This window comes from Daphnia carinata, chromosome 3 (genome assembly GCF_022539665.2).
Source record: "Daphnia carinata strain CSIRO-1 chromosome 3, CSIRO_AGI_Dcar_HiC_V3, whole genome shotgun sequence".
NCBI lineage: Eukaryota > Metazoa > Arthropoda > Branchiopoda > Diplostraca > Daphniidae > Daphnia > Daphnia carinata.
This window is the reverse complement of record NC_081333.1, coordinates 9,326,590-9,344,439: the sequence shown is the minus strand read 5'-3', so window position 1 is coordinate 9,344,439 and position 17,850 is coordinate 9,326,590. Positions and strand designations below refer to the sequence as shown.

Genomic DNA, 17,850 nt, shown 5'->3' with positions numbered 1-17,850 from the left:
ATGATTGCTATCGAAGAAAATATTAAAAGAAGACGAGGCTTCTCGAATGCCTTGCAGCAACCGACTTGATTCGAGTTGCTATAACACAAGGGAGGACAAAAAAAAATTAATTTCTTTTTGAAAGCGAACGGATTAAAATGAAGGAGATAAGGGAAGGTGTTGTTACTCGTTCCGTAAGGCCGACTGATAATTCAGAAACGGTTCTTTTTTTTTTATCCGTCGTTCAGATGATTCGAAACAGAGTCACGCGGGAGGAACAAAAGGCCCATCCTATTATCGATGGCAAAAAAAAAAAAAAAAAAGGAGAGGAATGATCGCAGGTGCGTGCAGTACCGGGTACAGACAGCAATTGTGAGAAGCGCAAATAATGTAATGGCGCGCTAGGTATGGAACTATTGTCTTCTATTTCGTTTAGAAAGAATAAAAGAAAAGAGAAAATATCCTTGAAAATAAAAAGAATTCCGTTTTCTGTTTCTCTGTCTCTCTCTCTCTCTCTCCTTCAATATATTCATTGGCCCTAACGAGCGACGCTAATGGCAACTTAATGACCGGTACTTTTTTGAAAACCCCCCCCCCCCCCCCAAACCAAAAAAAAAAAAAAAAAATTCAAAATTCATTCACTTTTGTCTCTCTTTTACGAATCATTCTCGTCGTCTTTTGTCTCTTGCATATTATCATTTGCTGCCGAACATATACTCGTCTGCCAGATATCTTTAATGGATATAAACAGTAAATTATGTTCCAGAAAAAAAAAACGACAACGCAGCGGCCGACAAAAAAAAAAAAAAAATCCCTTCAGTCGCGAGATATTCAACTGGCAAAAAGGCCGCTCCTTAGACAGTGGAAAGAAACAAACCAAACCAAAAAAAAAACAAAAAAAAAAAAGAAATTCCAGCAAAAACGACGTGGCGCCAATGGCCGATTTATTGTGTTCCTCCGTGCATATGTGTGCGTCTATAATAGGTAAGAAAACCACCCCTTTTCATTGTTTCTCTTTTTTTTTTTTTTTTTTTTTACAAACGAATACGAGAATTAAAGACTACGGGGGTTGAGAACATGTCTGGATGACGACAACATTTTCTTTTTGAATTTCGCCCACTTCCATAAATTGTTTTGCCCTTTTTTTTTATTTTGTCTTCTTTCCTTGTTTTTCCTAAACGCTCCATGTTTCCTTACACCGGTCGGTGGGGGGACACAACATCTATCTACAATAGGGTTGGATGTAGGTGAGTTTGTCTGAAGCGCACCTGGACAACAACAAAAAAAGAAAGGACGTGGGTTTCCAGACGACTTTTTCTTTTTGTGTGTTGGTTTCACTGCAGGAGGGCGCGGTCGTCATCGTTTGCACATCAATTTTATTTAATAAAAAAAAAAAAAAAAAAAAGGCTTGGCGGCAGTTTAAACTTATCGGTGAAATACTCGAATTTCATTCTTGTCCACACAACGGATACAAAAAGGGGGGGGGGGGGGGGGGGGGGATATAATTCTGTTCTTTCTCTCTCCTCCAACCTAGGGCGACATACAGAAAAAAAAAAAAACGTGAAAAGAAGAAAACTTTCCCAAAAACGACAACGTTTGTCTCGTGTCCCCCTTTTTCTTTCGGTCGTGTTATATTATTTTTTTTTCTTTTATAGCCTTTTTCGAAAACGGAGTTGCAACGATTCCAGGTGAATCGTGTCCGCAGGGGTTGCATCGTGGAGGGTGTTGCTGAGAGACGGGAGACGGGGGGGGGGGGTTGCCAGATGAGAAAGTCAAATCATCCAGGTGTGTTATTGGTGGTGGACAAAACGAAAATGAAAAACATTTTGTGTCGTACTGCGTGATGAATCCGATCCTTAATTGCATTTAACACGCACGTCTATAAAACGCTGGAGAATGTTTTTTTTTTTCTTTCGGTAAACGGAAAACAGTGTCAAAGAGTCCGTCCTTTTTTTTTTTTTTTTCGTTAAATGTTTATTCCTTTAAAAAAAAAAAAAATATTTAGATCTGACTTGATGCTGATTTGTCCGGTAGATATTCCACGCCGTTCAGCCCATAAGCTACGAAATAAGGACCGTCTTTTTTTCTTTCTCTTGTATTATATGCAAATGTGCCACAGGTGTGGACCATTCAGCTTCATCTTCCGTCTCTTCTTTCATTTATTTTTTATTTTCTATTTTTTATTGTTATTATGGCATCCCTTTTTCTTTTTTCTTTCGGTCTGACGCCGCCCTTCTTGCAAGGCATCAGTTCGAATTTCATCGTCCCGTTTCCTTTTGCTGTATCTCTCACCTGCTTCTTTTTTTGTTTTGTTTAACAGCTATTCTTTATTTCCCAATTTTCGATTAAAAATATGTACACCCGCCACCACCTACTCCAACGATTATTCTCATTATATTTTTTTTTTTTGAATTTTTTTTTGCCTCCGAAATTTCGGGTTCATTTGGTTTTCGAATCACGCGCTCGGCCGCACGAATAATTTCTTATCTACGTCATCAATTTTACATTGTTGCCTGGTACCAACAGATAAAGATGATCTCGCTAACTTTAAACCGACACTATAATTGACATAAAATCACGCATTTAGTTTTTCTTTTTTTTTTTTTTATCAAATCTCGTGTACGCGTTGAAACGATTGCCCGTGGCCGTCGAAACTCGAAGCTCTTTACACACCAATGGAATACTCAACAATGTCCCCCCTCCTTTATCGTCATATTTTAATACTACATTAAACTAAATAATGACATGCGGCCTTTTTCTATCCCGACGACCATAAGATGACTATAAGACGACCAAAGTAATAAGCATCGAAATGATAATAATAAAAACGGGATGTAAAAAAAAAAAATCCTCAACGTCACATGGCATTAACCGGCGCACTGGGTCGGGTTCATCACACACGTCTGTGTGTAACTATTCCCTTCCATCTTTCTTTATCCTTTAGTAGCTTCCGCACTCCAGGAGGTCTATCTAACCAATTTTTTGTCTTTTTTTTTCTTTTTTTCATAATATAAAAAAGATGGAATAATATTTTCTTGTTGTTTTCTCCCCTTTCACCTTTATTCTTCTCTTGCTTAAAGGTAAAACCTATTTCTTGAGGGAAAGAGACGTGGCTTTTATTGTAAGCCGCGAAAAGAAATAAAAATAAAACGATGAAAAGAATTCATTTTTTTTTTGTGTGTGAAGAACCTGAAAAAGGCACGTCGTAGATCTTTAAAACACATGCATCTTATAGCCGTTACACGCCAAGTGTTGTATACCCGTGAAGACACGATTCGATTCGGTTTCAATCATTTTCTCATCAACTGTCAGGGAAAGTTTTCTTTTTCTCTCTCTCGTCGACGTGAACGAAATCGCTGGCTTCACGAGTTTCTCATCTGTGATGAGGGTTCAATTAGCTCGATGAAGTTCCCCCGCTACAACCAATGGTTATCGATGACTCTCCTTTCTTCTACGGGGATTATTGTCTTATATCTTACACGCGGCATTATATCAATAAGCCGATTTACGCCGTACAACGATGGCACGTCAACACCCCCTCCCCCCCCCTTCCCTGCAAAAGTTGTTCCATAAATCCTGCGCTCCGACCCTGACTTTGTAAGAAAAAGGAAAACGTGCAATGGCACGATGGCGACGGATCGGCCGTGTCCACGCCAGAATGCGGCACCGTTTTTTTTTTTTTATTGGAGTTTGGCATTTGTGCTGTTCCCAAAGACTTTGGATTTTTCTTTCATTTCGTCTGAGACACGCAAAGAAATTGTATGGTAGACACGTAAACTGCAACTGTTGAAATAGTTCTCACGTTTCTTTTCGCTCGTAAAAAAAACATTTTCCAACGATTTTCTTTCCATTGGCTTTAAAAATAGCAAACGCAAACAGGAGCGTTCGATATCAAGGCATCGTGTTTTTTTTTTATATTTTGATTGTACCTTATCATTAAGTTCGAAAATTACTCTATGTAGAAATGTTTACAAAAAAAAAAAAAATACCTTAAAATGAATCCATCATTAAGCTCTTGAGGAGTGGGGGGGGGGATAATAGCCTTTAGGACTTATCGACTCCGACAGTTGGAAGAGAGGGGGCATTTTCCCACACTTAACATCTTAAATTATAAATTTTTTTTTTTTTTTCCTTTCCACATTTTTATTTTATGACGAAGAAGATTCTCATATCGACTTTCATGGAGGCAATAGTTAGTGGGGGGTTAAACTATAGCCAATTGCTTAATTGGTAGAGCATCAAAAAAGTTTGCCGGCTTATATAGAAGGGGGGGGGGGGAGCCGTGGTTATACCTTTTTCTTAAAAGAAAAAGAAGAAGACGCTAAAAGACTCCTTTTTAAAGGGAACGATTCGTTAAGTCTGTAAAGAGAAAACGGGGGAGGAGTTGAAAGAAACGTTTTCGTTTGTTTTCATCTTCGTTAAAATTTGTCCTGACAGCCAAACGCAAGGGGAAACCCAAAAAGAAATACAAGGAAAACACTAACGCAGTAATTCCGTCTAACACACAGCTGGATCGCTGTGCCTTTTTTTTTTTTTTTTTTTTTTTTTTTTTGTTTTGTTTTGTTTTAGCCTTCAATCAAAACGTTGAAAATGAGGCCCACAGCAAATGATTGTATACAACCGCCGTGCGTACCAAACTATTCGGGTAGAAACACTCTGCCTCGCCCGCCCTCGAAAACGAAAAGACCCAGGCCATATATATAAACACGTACACAACAGTCGTTTCTTTTGCATTATAAATTTTCCCTTCCCCTATTTTGGCGCAGAGGCATGGTCCAGGCAACCTGGGTATATCCCCTTCAACTGTTTCCTCCTTTTTCTATTTTATTTATTTATTTTTTTCCGATTTTTTTTTTAACGGAGGAACCAAACGAGGAGCGCGCGAGCGGTTGCGCGCTCGCGCGGCCATTCGTCATGTCCAGCCAAACGGGAGAGAAAAACCCCCCAAAGCAATTGCCTTTTTTTTTTTTTTTCTTTTACCTGGACAACGTGATATACCTGTCTCTTGTGTTGGGGTTACTATATTTTCTACGTATATGGCACCATCACCGTTTCTTTCTCTTTCTCTGTGTGTTTGTCCCTTAACTTTTTAAGGTTTTCCTTGTTTACAATCAGCATACGATGTCGTGTGTGAGCTCGCCAGACACACACAAAGAAATATCAAACGAACCGTGGGAATATGTGTGTGTTAAAAGATGAGCATTGGAAATCGAAACGTTTGAAGGAAACATAAAGACAAAACACACAAAGAAAACAGGAGATGCCTCCCCCACTTCTTCTTTTAACTATTATTATTATTATTTGTAGTTTTTTGGCTTTTTGTTTTGGGAAATATTTATTGACGATGGCACGGGATGGTGGTCTGACTGGTAGGCGAGGCGTAACGCGTGAAACGGATTCTTGGCCTGCGCAAAAACGCGGAAGAAAACGCGCACGTAAATAAACCACGATATTTTCTTTTCATTTTTGCGAAAAACATTTTTTTAAATTATCAAAAGTAAAAAAAATATAATAATAATATCGAATTAAGGTAAAGATATGAATAACTATTAAAACTCCTCCCCTGACATCAACGCCAAACGACATCAAGAAAGCGTGCGTGATGAATGGACTTTGATGTATGTAAGCGTTTTTTTTTTTTTCAGGAAACTCCCATCAGATTTACATACTCACTGAATATAACATTTATTGAAGACAGACGCACAGAATCAGTATATATATCGCATATATATTTATAGACTGGGAATGACGGCTTGCGTGCGTGTGCCCAGGCATTGTGGGAATGTAAATCAACAGCTCTGCCTCTCTTTTGCATATGAAACCTCCATACATATACATATAAAAGAATAGACGCAAGTCTGTTCTTCTTTCTGCGTGTTGTGATCCTCTTTTCCTCCACTGACCTTTCGAACACGATAGCCTACGCCGAAGTGTGGCTAATGTATGTAACACAATCTCTTGCATAAGAATGAAAGCGAAAAAGGGATTGAAGCGATGAAATTTATAGCGAACTGACCTTTGAATACCATACGTCAACCTAAAAAAAATAATAATAATGGAGGGGTAACAATACGATTTAAAAAAAAATGGAATAAAGCAATTGGAAGGTTAGATACGTTTCCCGGACGCAGTTCTTTTGTCTCCTACTGTGCGAGAAGACGGGCATAAGAAGATACGCAATTATAACGAATATTATACGTCGTGTACATTTGTGCGTTTCTTATTCTTTAACGGATTCTTTTCTTTTCCTCGTTTTGTTTTTATCATCTGATGTCCAAGCCTGTTATCGGACGACAGGGGGATTGTCTGATGGCTCCTCCGTTTTGTTTTCTTTCGAGCGAGACAACACCGCACGCTAGTCGAACAACTTTGCCCAAAAAGAATGGTAATAACAGTGAAGTATGGCGAAAAAGGAAGATAGCGACATGAAAAAAAAATGGGTTTATGTGGAAGCGGTGCTTACGTTCCATGCCATTCACGATATTATCCGGGAATGAATGGCGAAAAGGGGGGGAATGTCTGACATTTACGGACAAAGTTGAATTTATTATTGTATTGTTTGTTTTCTTTTTTTTTTTTCACGTAACAATTCCAGGTGAGCGAGAGTTGGATGACTGCACGCTAGATGTCTTTCTTCGATCGTAGTTTGAAAAACAAAATCCCACGTCTTAATAGAAGATCCAGCAAACCAAACGATCAAAATCAAACAATGTAAAAAAAAAAAAAAGGGCCAAGGTTATCATATTAGAATCTCATTAATCCGTTCCTTTTATTTCTCTTTCAGCCGCCGCATCGAAGGGGAAAAAAAAAAGTAAATAATGCGATAGCATCATCAATTAAGAAGCCCGCTACTTTTTCCTTGACTGCCATGGGAGAAAGTTTTAAGCCGCTTGTTTTGCCACTTACTTTGAACGGTCGTTACGAGCGTTTTAAACGATACGAGGACATCAAAATAGGCTGCAGATTTCAAACTATAGAGAAATAGAAAAAAAAAAAAGGGTGACACGAAAAGAAAAAGCTAATTGTCCTGGTTTAGTTTCAGACCTCCCCCACATAAAACTGCGTTTTATTTTCTAAATACAAAACATAACGGCCGTAACAAATTTCGCAACGCCCTACGATTCCAGGTGAGGTCCCACCCCGCCGCCGGTGCGGTTTTACCGCTTTCAAAACAAACTCTTTTGTGGTTGTCTGTCGACTGGTTCCACGCACTTGTCCCGTTCGTCCTCTCCTGCAGCTATATACAAGCCATACAAAACAAACGTGCAGTTGCCAATAACGCAGAAACAGGAAGAATAGAGCTGCCCAACCGTCAATGCGAGTCGGAATAAAAGAAGGATTGAACATAAGGGATAATAACAGGGTCCGTTCCTTGTTTGCAATGGGGCTCACTATTGTCTGTTTGCGTTGTTGCAGGTGGAAAGGTAAAATAACAACCCGATATTGTTTAACGCTGTACGAAGGCGGACGCTCAAATTGCTGATCTCGTGAAAAGGACTAGTCTGTCGAGAAATCGTGAACTATCATAGCCAATGGCGGTTGGTTTTCTTTTTTGTTTTCGGTGCCCCATCATCTTGACAACATGATCGACCGATTGGGCTCGACAACGTATAGTTTGCTTTCTCCTTAAAGCCATGTGTGTTTTTCCCCCCTTTTAACAATGCGACGATTAAGTCAAGGAAAAAAAGAAAGGACGCGCACCGTCTCGATTGATTTACACAATCCATTTCTGCAACGTCTTCGCGATGTCTTCCTGTTTCAAGCCTAAACGTATAAGCTCGTTTTTTATTTCTTTTCGTGTAACACATTTCCCTTTATAGCGGCTCTTTCTTAGATATCGAAACAGACAGCACTGATGGAGATTGGACTCTTTGACTCCCGAGCGTGGACCTGTCGGGAATGCTATATTATGTTTTATCGGACTTTTTTTTTGTTTTATACGTAGACGACACATTGGAATATACGTGGGAAAAAATAAAAGGTTTCGACAGGCATTGGAACGTTATACTGGAGTGAAATCGATATACCTTGGCTCCATCTGCGTGTTGCATTCGCAGTCGAAACTTGCCGCCAACGGGTGTGAACAATTGGATTCAACAGCGAAAACGGTGGTATCTTTTTATTCTTACAATTCGAAACGAAAGAAAAATCGATGGTTGATAAGCGCACACAAAAACTAAATTCAAAGTGACAAATTATCAAGAAAAATTGTCCACGACATGGTTTCCGGAATTTGTGTAGTCTATCTTTTTCCTCGGTCTCTCTGTATCCGTGTCCGTCTTGTAAAGATCCCTTACGGATTTAACTAAGGATTAACAATCTCATCAAGGCTGCCAGCGGCGGACCATTCCGGATTTTGTCGACCTAGAGCTAGGCCTCACGTCCCACATTCAAAACTGGCGATGTCTTCCAGAAAAGAAAGAAAAATCTTTCCATTCTTTCTGCGTTGCTCTGATAAAACTTTACGGGGAAGGCAGACGGCTAAAGTCGCACGCAATTCTTATATAGCCCTCAAGCTAAACCCGATGGCAATGACTCGTTGATATCGATCCACCGCCCTCTCCTCACAATCTCTTGTGTTTTTGCGCAATATCAACTTATCATCGTGAGGGGGCAACGTGTATTTCGTTATTTGCTTTGCTCTGTTAAACATCTTTAAGTAAAAAGCACTGTGTACACATCCATTGTTCAAAATGTATTAATTCTTTTTTCTTCCGGACTGGAGGTTCCGGAATGAGTTGCACACTGCTTGAAGATAGGATCGCTACTTGCTCGGCTCTATACTTTCCTGCCCACGTATCCCATCCAAATGGAAAATAAATAAATAAAAAAATAAAATAAAAGCGTATCGCCGTCTTGTCAACAACATTTTCGAGTGACTGTGTTCCTCTTCTTCCACCATTTCCAATCGCAATCCGCCCGGCACGTCAACAACAGCGGTAAAAAGGGAGTTCCCTTTGATGTAATTTCCTTTTTTTTTTAAAAGCGGGTAAAAATATACGGACAATAAAAAACTCTATTTATTCCCAGAATTTGATGGCGGTCAGCACGACGTGAAACTGGACGGATCGATTAGATCCGACCATCTAGTGCGTCGGAAATCTCCCCTTGTATTAAAAAAAATGAATTCTTTTCGAACAACGTGCTTTTCATCTATCGCCATTGTTATTTCCTCCAGTTGCTAACCGACACCGGATCACCGGGTTACGTACGTAATGGCGAATTGAGTTCATATCTAATTTGTTCCTCGCGATTATCACGCGGGACGGAAAAGGGGGTTCGTGTATATCTCCCTCCCCGTCGATTGCGCGATTAATAACACAACACCACGGCAAATTGAAGCTGGCCAAAATATCCGCCAACGAATAAGCGTCAATTTCACCGGGATAGATCGTTTTTAATCTCTCTCGCGTTCGTTAAAAACGACGGGGGAGACTAGTTGTGCGCGTGCTTTTATGAACATTTACGTGGGAGGTACATCCAACGTTGAAGGGTGTTTTGATAAGACCGAGTATACCTTTGATATCAGCGATATCGTTGACTCAGAATAATTAACCTTCGGTTGTTGGGTTAACGGGACATTGGACGCCTGTTTTTAATGAAGCTGTGTTGCCCTGAAAACCGTCTCATTTGCAGTCAACAATTTTTGCTCAATTCCTTCGGGTAGAAAAACATGGCAGCGAAACGAGTTTGCGGAGCAGTTTTTGCCAATCGAAGCATTGACGTTTGTGACCCTCATATTCAGCCCTGTGGCTAAGCACACTGAACGAGATATAGTACTTCGCATCTGGAGTGTTCGTATTTCCCCGGTGTGATTACTGGAAATGAAAATCGTGCAATTCAAGTGCAGAATTTTTCCGAAGAACTTACAAGGAAATCAAAAATAAATCTATTCCCTTAGCGCGAGTCGTATCGACTTCGGAGACTCTTCAGTGTGTGTACAACATCCGCTGCATGACAATGACAGCGATGTGGTTGATTTTTTTTTTTTTTACACACACAAAAAAGAAAAGTTTGTTATTCCTTCCAAAAAAGATATTTACCATTTACGTCCGCAGACATCACACTTATCCGTAACAGAACCCGCACGTCGACACTCAAATGGGTCAACTGACTTAACTATCTATCGTCAGTTATCAATGTAGGATTCGTATTCTGCGTCCTCTTTTTATTTTGCTATTTGGAAACGAGACTTTTAAGGTTCTCTACTCCACGCCAAGTGGCTCAGTGCAAATCGATAGGGGAGCGTGCGCTGTCTCCGAGGGTCTCTTTTTCCTGTCCTCCAACAAAAGGCTTGCAATAACGAGAGAGAGAGCACTAGAAGGATCGCACCCACCGATCCAGTCTTTCTCCGGAGCTTCCACCGTCAACGTTGGTTTCGCAAAGGAAGACATTCTTTCCTCCAAATATTTGCCTATTTAGATATTTGAGTTTTTTGTGTGTCGCTGGTGTGTGCAGTGCCGCTGTTGGGCGATCAAGTGGCGTTTCAAAGTTTCAATCGGTGCTGTTAGTCCGCAATATCATGGCGACAGACGGCCGTTTTAAGAACGGCGACGCGGTGCACGTCGACAGTGCAGAGGTCATAGTTTTAAGTTTAAGCAATACTTGTTTTTTTGTTTTTTTATCTTCTTTTTTGTTTTGTTTTTTCTTTTGTTTTGTTTGGCTGGTACAAGTAATTTTCCAAACCGGATTTAGATAGATGATTGATCTGTGGGAAATCTCCGACATGTCCATCAGAATTTCTTACGCGTTAAGAAACGGTCTCTGTGTTTAAGGATTGAGCAAGTTGATATTTGTTGTGCCCTTCTTGTTTTTGGTCAATCCGCGATCTTTTTCTGTACCCTTCCCGCTATCTAGAGAAGTGATGTTGTAGGGTGCAATTTTTATGCAGTTGTTGGTTCACCCGCACGAGAGCAAGTTCTCAGTTGTCACGAAAAATGCATACAGTTTTTTTTATCAGACTATTGCGAGTAGTTAATGTCGTTAAGTAGTTTCGACATGATCCTTACTGTTCAATGCTGCTTGTTCCCCTTTTTTAAAATCGTGTTATCAACGTAATAGATTTTCGGCTGGTGGAAGCTGGCGCTTGACAATCGTACAACAGGAAATCAGTGATCAGGCCATTGGTGGAATTGCTTTATTTTTAGTGCTATCACCCAATAGTCGTTTTCCCCCTCATGAAAATAATAGTACATTAGTTTGTCATTTTTTCTCAATCTTTTTAGATTTATCGTGTTTAGCTTTCTCCCATTTACGCGTAGTTTATGATTCATTTTTCGCTTTTGACGACGGACAAAAGCACATTTTTTTTCAGTATGGGTTTAGTATCGATCCTCTGTGCACAGCGGTTTGTGGCGCTTTCTCCTCGCCTATCACGCTTGATCGGTTTATGTTCGTTTCGTTTTGTTTTTGGACCGAATCCAGCCCAGTCCAAATATATTTTTTAAATAACTAAAATAGCAGAACAAAACACCGAGCTTCTTTCCGATGTTTATCCAGTATACAATCGATGGCAAATATCTAATATTTTGGAACATTTCATTTTACAGCCTGTACAGAAGAGGATCGTCAGTACCAGCAACTGCGGAAATTTGACTGTCCATATCCAAGTACAACAACGTTTTGCACCGCAAAGTTTGGGTTTGTATGGAGGGAAATGAACAGGAAATACGAATCATTAAAAGAAACTTTTTGAAAACAAAAAAAAAGAAAAGGGAAATAAAATGTTTCTCAACTTATCGGAGAGAGTAGAACGAAAATAGGGACGGCGGTTACGTCTGTCGAAGAGCAAATGACTGGTTGTTTTTCTCCTGAGTCGTGAACATGTGGGCAGAAGCTCATTGTGATTGATTAATCATCTTGCCAGCGGGGCACGCGTTTTCCCTTAGCTCTCGTAATGATTACAGAAATTGCTCACACCCCTCTCTCCTTGCCCATCCGCTTATTATTATTGAACAAAAAAAAAAAAAAAACAGTTAAAAAGAATGGGGAAAAACAAAAAAGTTCCACTAAGAGTTTTGATGGTTCACTGTGGGTTGCGACAACTCGTTTTTGTTATGGATTTGTTTTGTTTTCATTACTTATATATCCTTTTCTACTTGTTTTTTTTTTCGCTTCACTTTGGAACGGCCGGAACATCACGAAAAAAAAAAAAAATGAAAATTGAAAAATTCTATATCACTGCGATCTGCTGAAAGGGATCGCTGCAACATGTCAACTCCAAGCCCGTTTTCCTGACTGTTCACGATATGGGATCGAATCGTAAGTTTCCTACACTTTTCTCTTTCTCTTCGTTTCTGTCTACTCGTATCAACGTTCTGCTGAAGACGCCTTCCCTAAAGCATCACGAATTTGTCAGGCGAAGTAAATTGCTAAACATTCGTGGCCCGAAGGCCGTAATGAATTGCTGGTGACTCTGTTTTAATCTGAATTCGATCGTGTAAATTAAGCCAACATGTTTTCTTGATTTTGATTTCAATGTTTTATCTTTTCCCCTGAATTAAAAAAAAACCCTAACGAATGAACAGATGCCGAGTTCTGCAAGTTTGTCGATCATCCGTCAATGGCTGACATCAAGGAGCGATCCACCTTCGTTCACGTCGTCTTACCCGGTCAGGAGGACCATGCACTAGACCTGCCTGAAGAGTATGTCTATTCTCCCTCTCTCTCTTTCCTCCTTTTCTTCACCTCACACACACACACACATAGACTTGCTTTGTTTTCTAAAAGTGGCCCTATACAGGACTCGATACACTACAATGGGCTTATATTCTGTATGCAAAGTGACGGTTGAAAGCGTCGTCGTCCGTGCTGCATTGTGAAACAGAGAACGATTGATTTCGTGTGTCTACACTTGCGATTGTTTGTCCGTTTGAAGTCCGCTTTACCATTTCTATCCCGGAACGAAAAAGTTAATCGACCGTCACTTTTATCTTTGAAGTTTTTTCTTAAATGCAAAAGTGAGACTTTAAAACTCTTTTTGCCCATCAGTTTCCAGTTTCCCGATATGAGGACTATCGCCCACGGATTGGTCGATGTCCTAGACTCGCTGTCTATCCCTTATGTCATCGGACTTGGAGAAGGAGCCGGCGCTAATATTTTGGCTCGATTTGGCATGAATCACCCTCAACGCGCCCTTGGATTAATTCTGATCCACTGCACGTCTACCGTCGCAGGCGTAATGGAGTACTTTCGAGATAAGGTGCGTACGTGTTTATCGATGCGTGCGCGCTTCGGTCGTGTCGCAACTCGTTTTTTTTTTTTATGCAGCGGGATTCTCATGACCGGCAAAGCCACCGGGGAAAAAAAGCACGCGTTTAGTTTTACAAGAAAATTCCGTTTTCATCCGTTAAACGGATTTAAATTGTTGTTTCACTTTTGGGATACATAGTGATTGCATCAGCGTCCTTTTGTTTGATGGCTTTACCGTCAAGATTTCCTGCTTTCCATTTAGAACGAACGGAAAACGAACTTGTGCGTGACTGACATGTCAAACGAGGCAGGAAACCCAAGCATTGCAAGACATTATTAAAGAGAAACTAACGAATTGCGGACGAATTTGAAATGTAATTCTTCCTCTCTTGTGCGGCTAATTGATTTCCCTTTCATTTTTACGCACGCCTTCACTTTCTACGGCCTTTATGCATACCAGCTGATCAACTGGAAGCTGACGAACGTCGGGATGAATCCAACCGCCGAGCAGTATTTGGTCTTTCACAAATTTGGCCGTGTAAGTTACCGTAATTTTTACTTATCCAGCTTCTCTTTCAGCCTTTCCATTTCTTGTGGGGGGCTCATTTTCTTTACCATGTCGCGTTACGCAAAGTATTTTCTGTCTGAGCCTTAAATGATTGTCGCGTTAATTTAATCATCACCGGGGAAGCGTCTTCTTTCGCTTTCTCAGTCTTCTATTTAATGGCCTGAGCGTGACAGACTTTCATGGAAGGGTTTAGTCTCACGACACCGATCAACTACAACAAAGCCTAATCAATTTTTTGGAGAGGTTTTGTGTAGCGCTGTAGTAATTCTTATTTTTGTGGGTTTGCTGTTGAAATGTCCATGAACTACTTTTTTTGTGTGTGTTGACATTTTCAATTATTTGCAGTCAACTAAAAAAGTCGTTAAAAAACTATTTAATGAAATAATTTGTCTCATTTGCCGCTCCTTCTTTTTTTTTTTTTTCCTTGTTTGCGTGTCGTGAACGCCACCGGGGTGACGTCTCTATGGGTTACGAACGACGTCCTTGTGCGTTGCAGTCGTTGGAAGAGGTAAGAAACATAAAATTATCTTTTTCCCATGTACCCAGTATCTCACAGAAAGACACAAAAAAAAAAGGAGAGAAACCCAAAATTCAATCAGAGCATTCTTTCTGGGGAAGGGCATCACAAAAAAAAAAAAAAATACTATTTACTTTAATGTCTTTTTCATACCGTAATCATTTTTAGTAGGGAGAATCTCATGTTTCTTGTCTTGTGAATTTTAGCAATTGGAACGGTCGGAGAACAAAGAAAAGGTTATCATGGAGTACCAGCACAAGTTGCGCAGTACGATCAACCCAAAGAATCTGCGTCGCTATGTGGAGACCTTTCTCAAGTATTGACCACAGCACCATACTACGTTCTTTGATTGTACCCTAGGGTCTATTAGTGGCCAGCTTCTCCTGTCTTTTCCAATTCCTTTTTTTTTTCTTTTCGTTCACAAGATCCGGGTGGCATAGCTAGTGGATTACTTTTTATTCCATTGACGCCCTATTGCCCTTTCTATTTCCATGTAATCAGCTTGCTACTTCTCTTTTATACTCCTGCTGGCTCACCGAAGTGAGAATGCAATTCGTTCCTCTTTTCTTTTTTTTTCTTTTCTGTCCTATTTTATTTTAAAGATATATTTCTAAAGGACGAGAAAGTGGCGTGAATCGGCAATGTGGACGAAAGAAAGGAAGAGATAAATGGGGAGATGAAAAAGTAGTTTGGAGGAATCGTGTGTCATGGCTGTTTCACAATCTTTTTCGTACACAAGTGCATCAAACGACAGTGTTCTTAATGATGCAACATGCTGTACTGGAAGACCTACTGCAGACAGAAACTGATTGCATGTCGTCCTTTTATTTTCGGTTTGCATAGGCTTTCTTCTTTCTTTGCCAATCAATCTTGTCTTTTGCGGTGCTTTTATTCCCTTCTTCTTGACTTTGTGATATTAAGGGAACAGCTTGAGTATTATTTTAAATCCTACCTAATGCTAACAAAGACTGTACGACATAGATATCGAAGGCTCAGTTTCTTTTGATTGGCTTAAAAGACTAGGCTTTCATCTGGTTATTATTAGCCAACGTATTCAAATTCTTTGTTTTTTAAATATTTTCTCTGTATAATGCAGTCGGACGGATTTAAGCGAAGTGCTCGAGTCGCAGCTCAAGACTGACGTCATGCTGGTGGCCGGAAGCTTGGCTTCTCATTTACACACAGTGCGCACCATGGCCAATCACATGAACAAGACAAAATCGACGCTCGTCTTAATTGACGGCGTAGGCGACGTTCTCATGGAAGCTGTAAGTTCATCTGCTATTGCTGTATTTCGTTTTCCACTTTTGCGCGAACAGCTGACGTCGTTGACGTCGAAGTAATCGAACTGGACACCTCCCTTTTCGTCGCCACGGTCAGGACTGTAAACGAAACCTAATATGAGGCTATTCAGTGTCAGAAAATGAGGCTGACCATGAGTGCAACAGCATTTGTGGTCAGTAATTTGGCCTTTATTACATTAAAAGGACACTTCGGCTCCCCTCTCCTTGACCAAGTAGGCGAATAAATGGGGGAGGCTATCCTATTCTTTTACGCCACATACTTTTTTCTCCACTTGCTATTATTTTAATTTTATAGCATACAATTGAAATAGTGCCGTAAGAAAATTCGTAAATAAATCGTTTTATGTGTGATTTTTTTTTCCAGCCGGAGAAGTTTGCGCACAACTTGGTTCTCTATGTCCAGGGGCTTGGAAAGTTGAGCTCCCTTTCGGTAACTGGAAGTTGGAGCTCTCGCAGTCGCACCACATCGCAAAGTGAGTCCAAACATCAGCCCAAAATAAAAGCTTTGTACCACTTTTGCTTAACATCATCATTTTTAAATAAAAAAATTTCAGGCTCGGACGCCCAAGACTTGGAGGCTGGTCGCAGACGATCTCGTGCCATGTCCATGGAGGAATATGATATCCCCAACGTACGACGTCTTAGTCTGGCCAAAAAGGATTGATAACTAGGCAACAGCAGTACAAATATTGAATATCGATGACATCCTAAAAAAGTATCCTTCGTTTTCTGCTGGTTAACTTTAGAAAGGCATTTTCGTTTCCCCGCGATTATAATTATATATATAACTTGCTTGTAGAAATAGTTTATAACTTGCTTTCGTGTGATGTACGTTCGATCAGTAATCATTTTCTCTATTGCCATATTCGCTAATCGTCAAACCTTTGACATTGGAATGAGTTCTGTTTTGTTTCTAGTTACTTCAGTTTTTCTCGTCTCCACAAAAGAAAGACAACAATTCCATGTAGCGGTTGAGATACCGTAAAAATTCAGCGAAATAAAAGCCATTCTTTTCCTTACACACACATAGGTAAACATATTCTTTTCTTCTGTTTAGTTCCATGTTCAGGAAGTTGACAGAGGACGGGGTGCATTTGTCACTCTTAACAGATGTACCTGACTATGGCCAGAATGCTATCGACGTTTTCTTCTTTTTTATTTCATGATTTGTTTGGGGGCAGTCTGCTCGATCGGCTATTTCGGTATTTCGGACTGTTAAAGCAGGGTTTTTGATTTGTGTGTCCACAGATATCGTTGACATTCTCAAAATTGGATAAGAAAATATAAGGTCTTGTGATATTCAGTTTAGCATTTCGTATAGGACTCTCATGCGCGTTTCGTCTAATTTTTTCATGAAAATTTAAAATTCTATTTGTTTTCTCATCTAGCAATCGTTTTGGAAATTAAAAAAAAACCCTATTTTCCATATCCATATACATAAGCTGTTCATCTTCAGAGATATTTGACTAAATATGATACGAATGCGCGTTTCGTCTGAATTTTTTCATGAAAATTTAAAATTCTATTTGTTTTCTCATCTAGCAATCGTTTTGGAAATTAACGGATCAATATTGCTTTTAGCACAATAATTGTGTTCAGTCGTTTTTTCCATTTATTTCAGAAACTATAAGGCCTACGTCAAATTAACATTGATTTTTGTCATTTTCAAGCTATTTCCGATCGAAATCATGTATTTAAAGTCATATCTAGGATTTAGCCAAAAATGAAAAAGTGAGAAGGCTATAGCCTTCCCACTTTTGTCAAAATTTGAAAAAAATGACATCTCTCGGAATTGAAAGAAATTCACCATGTACAATCAGTATTGAACGGTAACTTCAAATTCCATTTGTTTTGTTGCCTAATTAATTGTTTTGGAACTTAACGGAACACAATTGCTGTTAGTGCAACAACTTTATTCGTCCGTTTTTTACATTTTTTTCAGAAACTATAATGCCCACGCCAAAACCATCTTGATTTTTGTGAGTTTCAATCAATTTGAAATCGAAATCATGTATTTAAAGTCATATCTAGGATTTAGCCAAAAATGAAAATGTGAGAAGGCTATAGCCTTCCCACTTTTGTCAAAATCTGAAAAAAATGACATCTCTCGGAATTGAAAGATATTCACCATGTACAATCAGTATTGAACGGTGACTTCAAATTCCATTTGTTTTGTTGCCTAATCACTTGTTTTGGAACTTAACGGAACACAATTGCTGTTAGCGCAACAACTTTATTCATCCGTTTTTTACGTTTATTTCAGAAACTATAGTTCCCACGCCAAAACCATC

At 39.6% G+C, this 17,850-nt stretch overlaps 1 protein-coding gene across 1 annotated transcript; it reads left to right on the top strand.

The window, feature by feature from the left end:
• The first annotated feature begins 10,178 nt into the window (after positions 1-10,178).
• Positions 10,179-16,229, top strand: LOC130685309 (uncharacterized protein ZK1073.1-like). The gene is made up of 12 exons (XM_059494520.1): positions 10,179-10,350; positions 10,402-10,558; positions 11,529-11,588; positions 12,177-12,240; positions 12,507-12,624; positions 12,970-13,180; positions 13,631-13,708; positions 14,235-14,246; positions 14,462-14,571; positions 15,352-15,523; positions 15,924-16,032; positions 16,114-16,229. Exons 2-12 carry the CDS (start codon positions 10,502-10,504, stop codon positions 16,221-16,223), a joined length of 1,101 nt encoding a protein of 366 aa, XP_059350503.1. The 5' UTR covers positions 10,179-10,350; positions 10,402-10,501; the 3' UTR covers positions 16,224-16,229.
• The last annotated feature ends 1,621 nt before the right edge of the window (positions 16,230-17,850 follow it).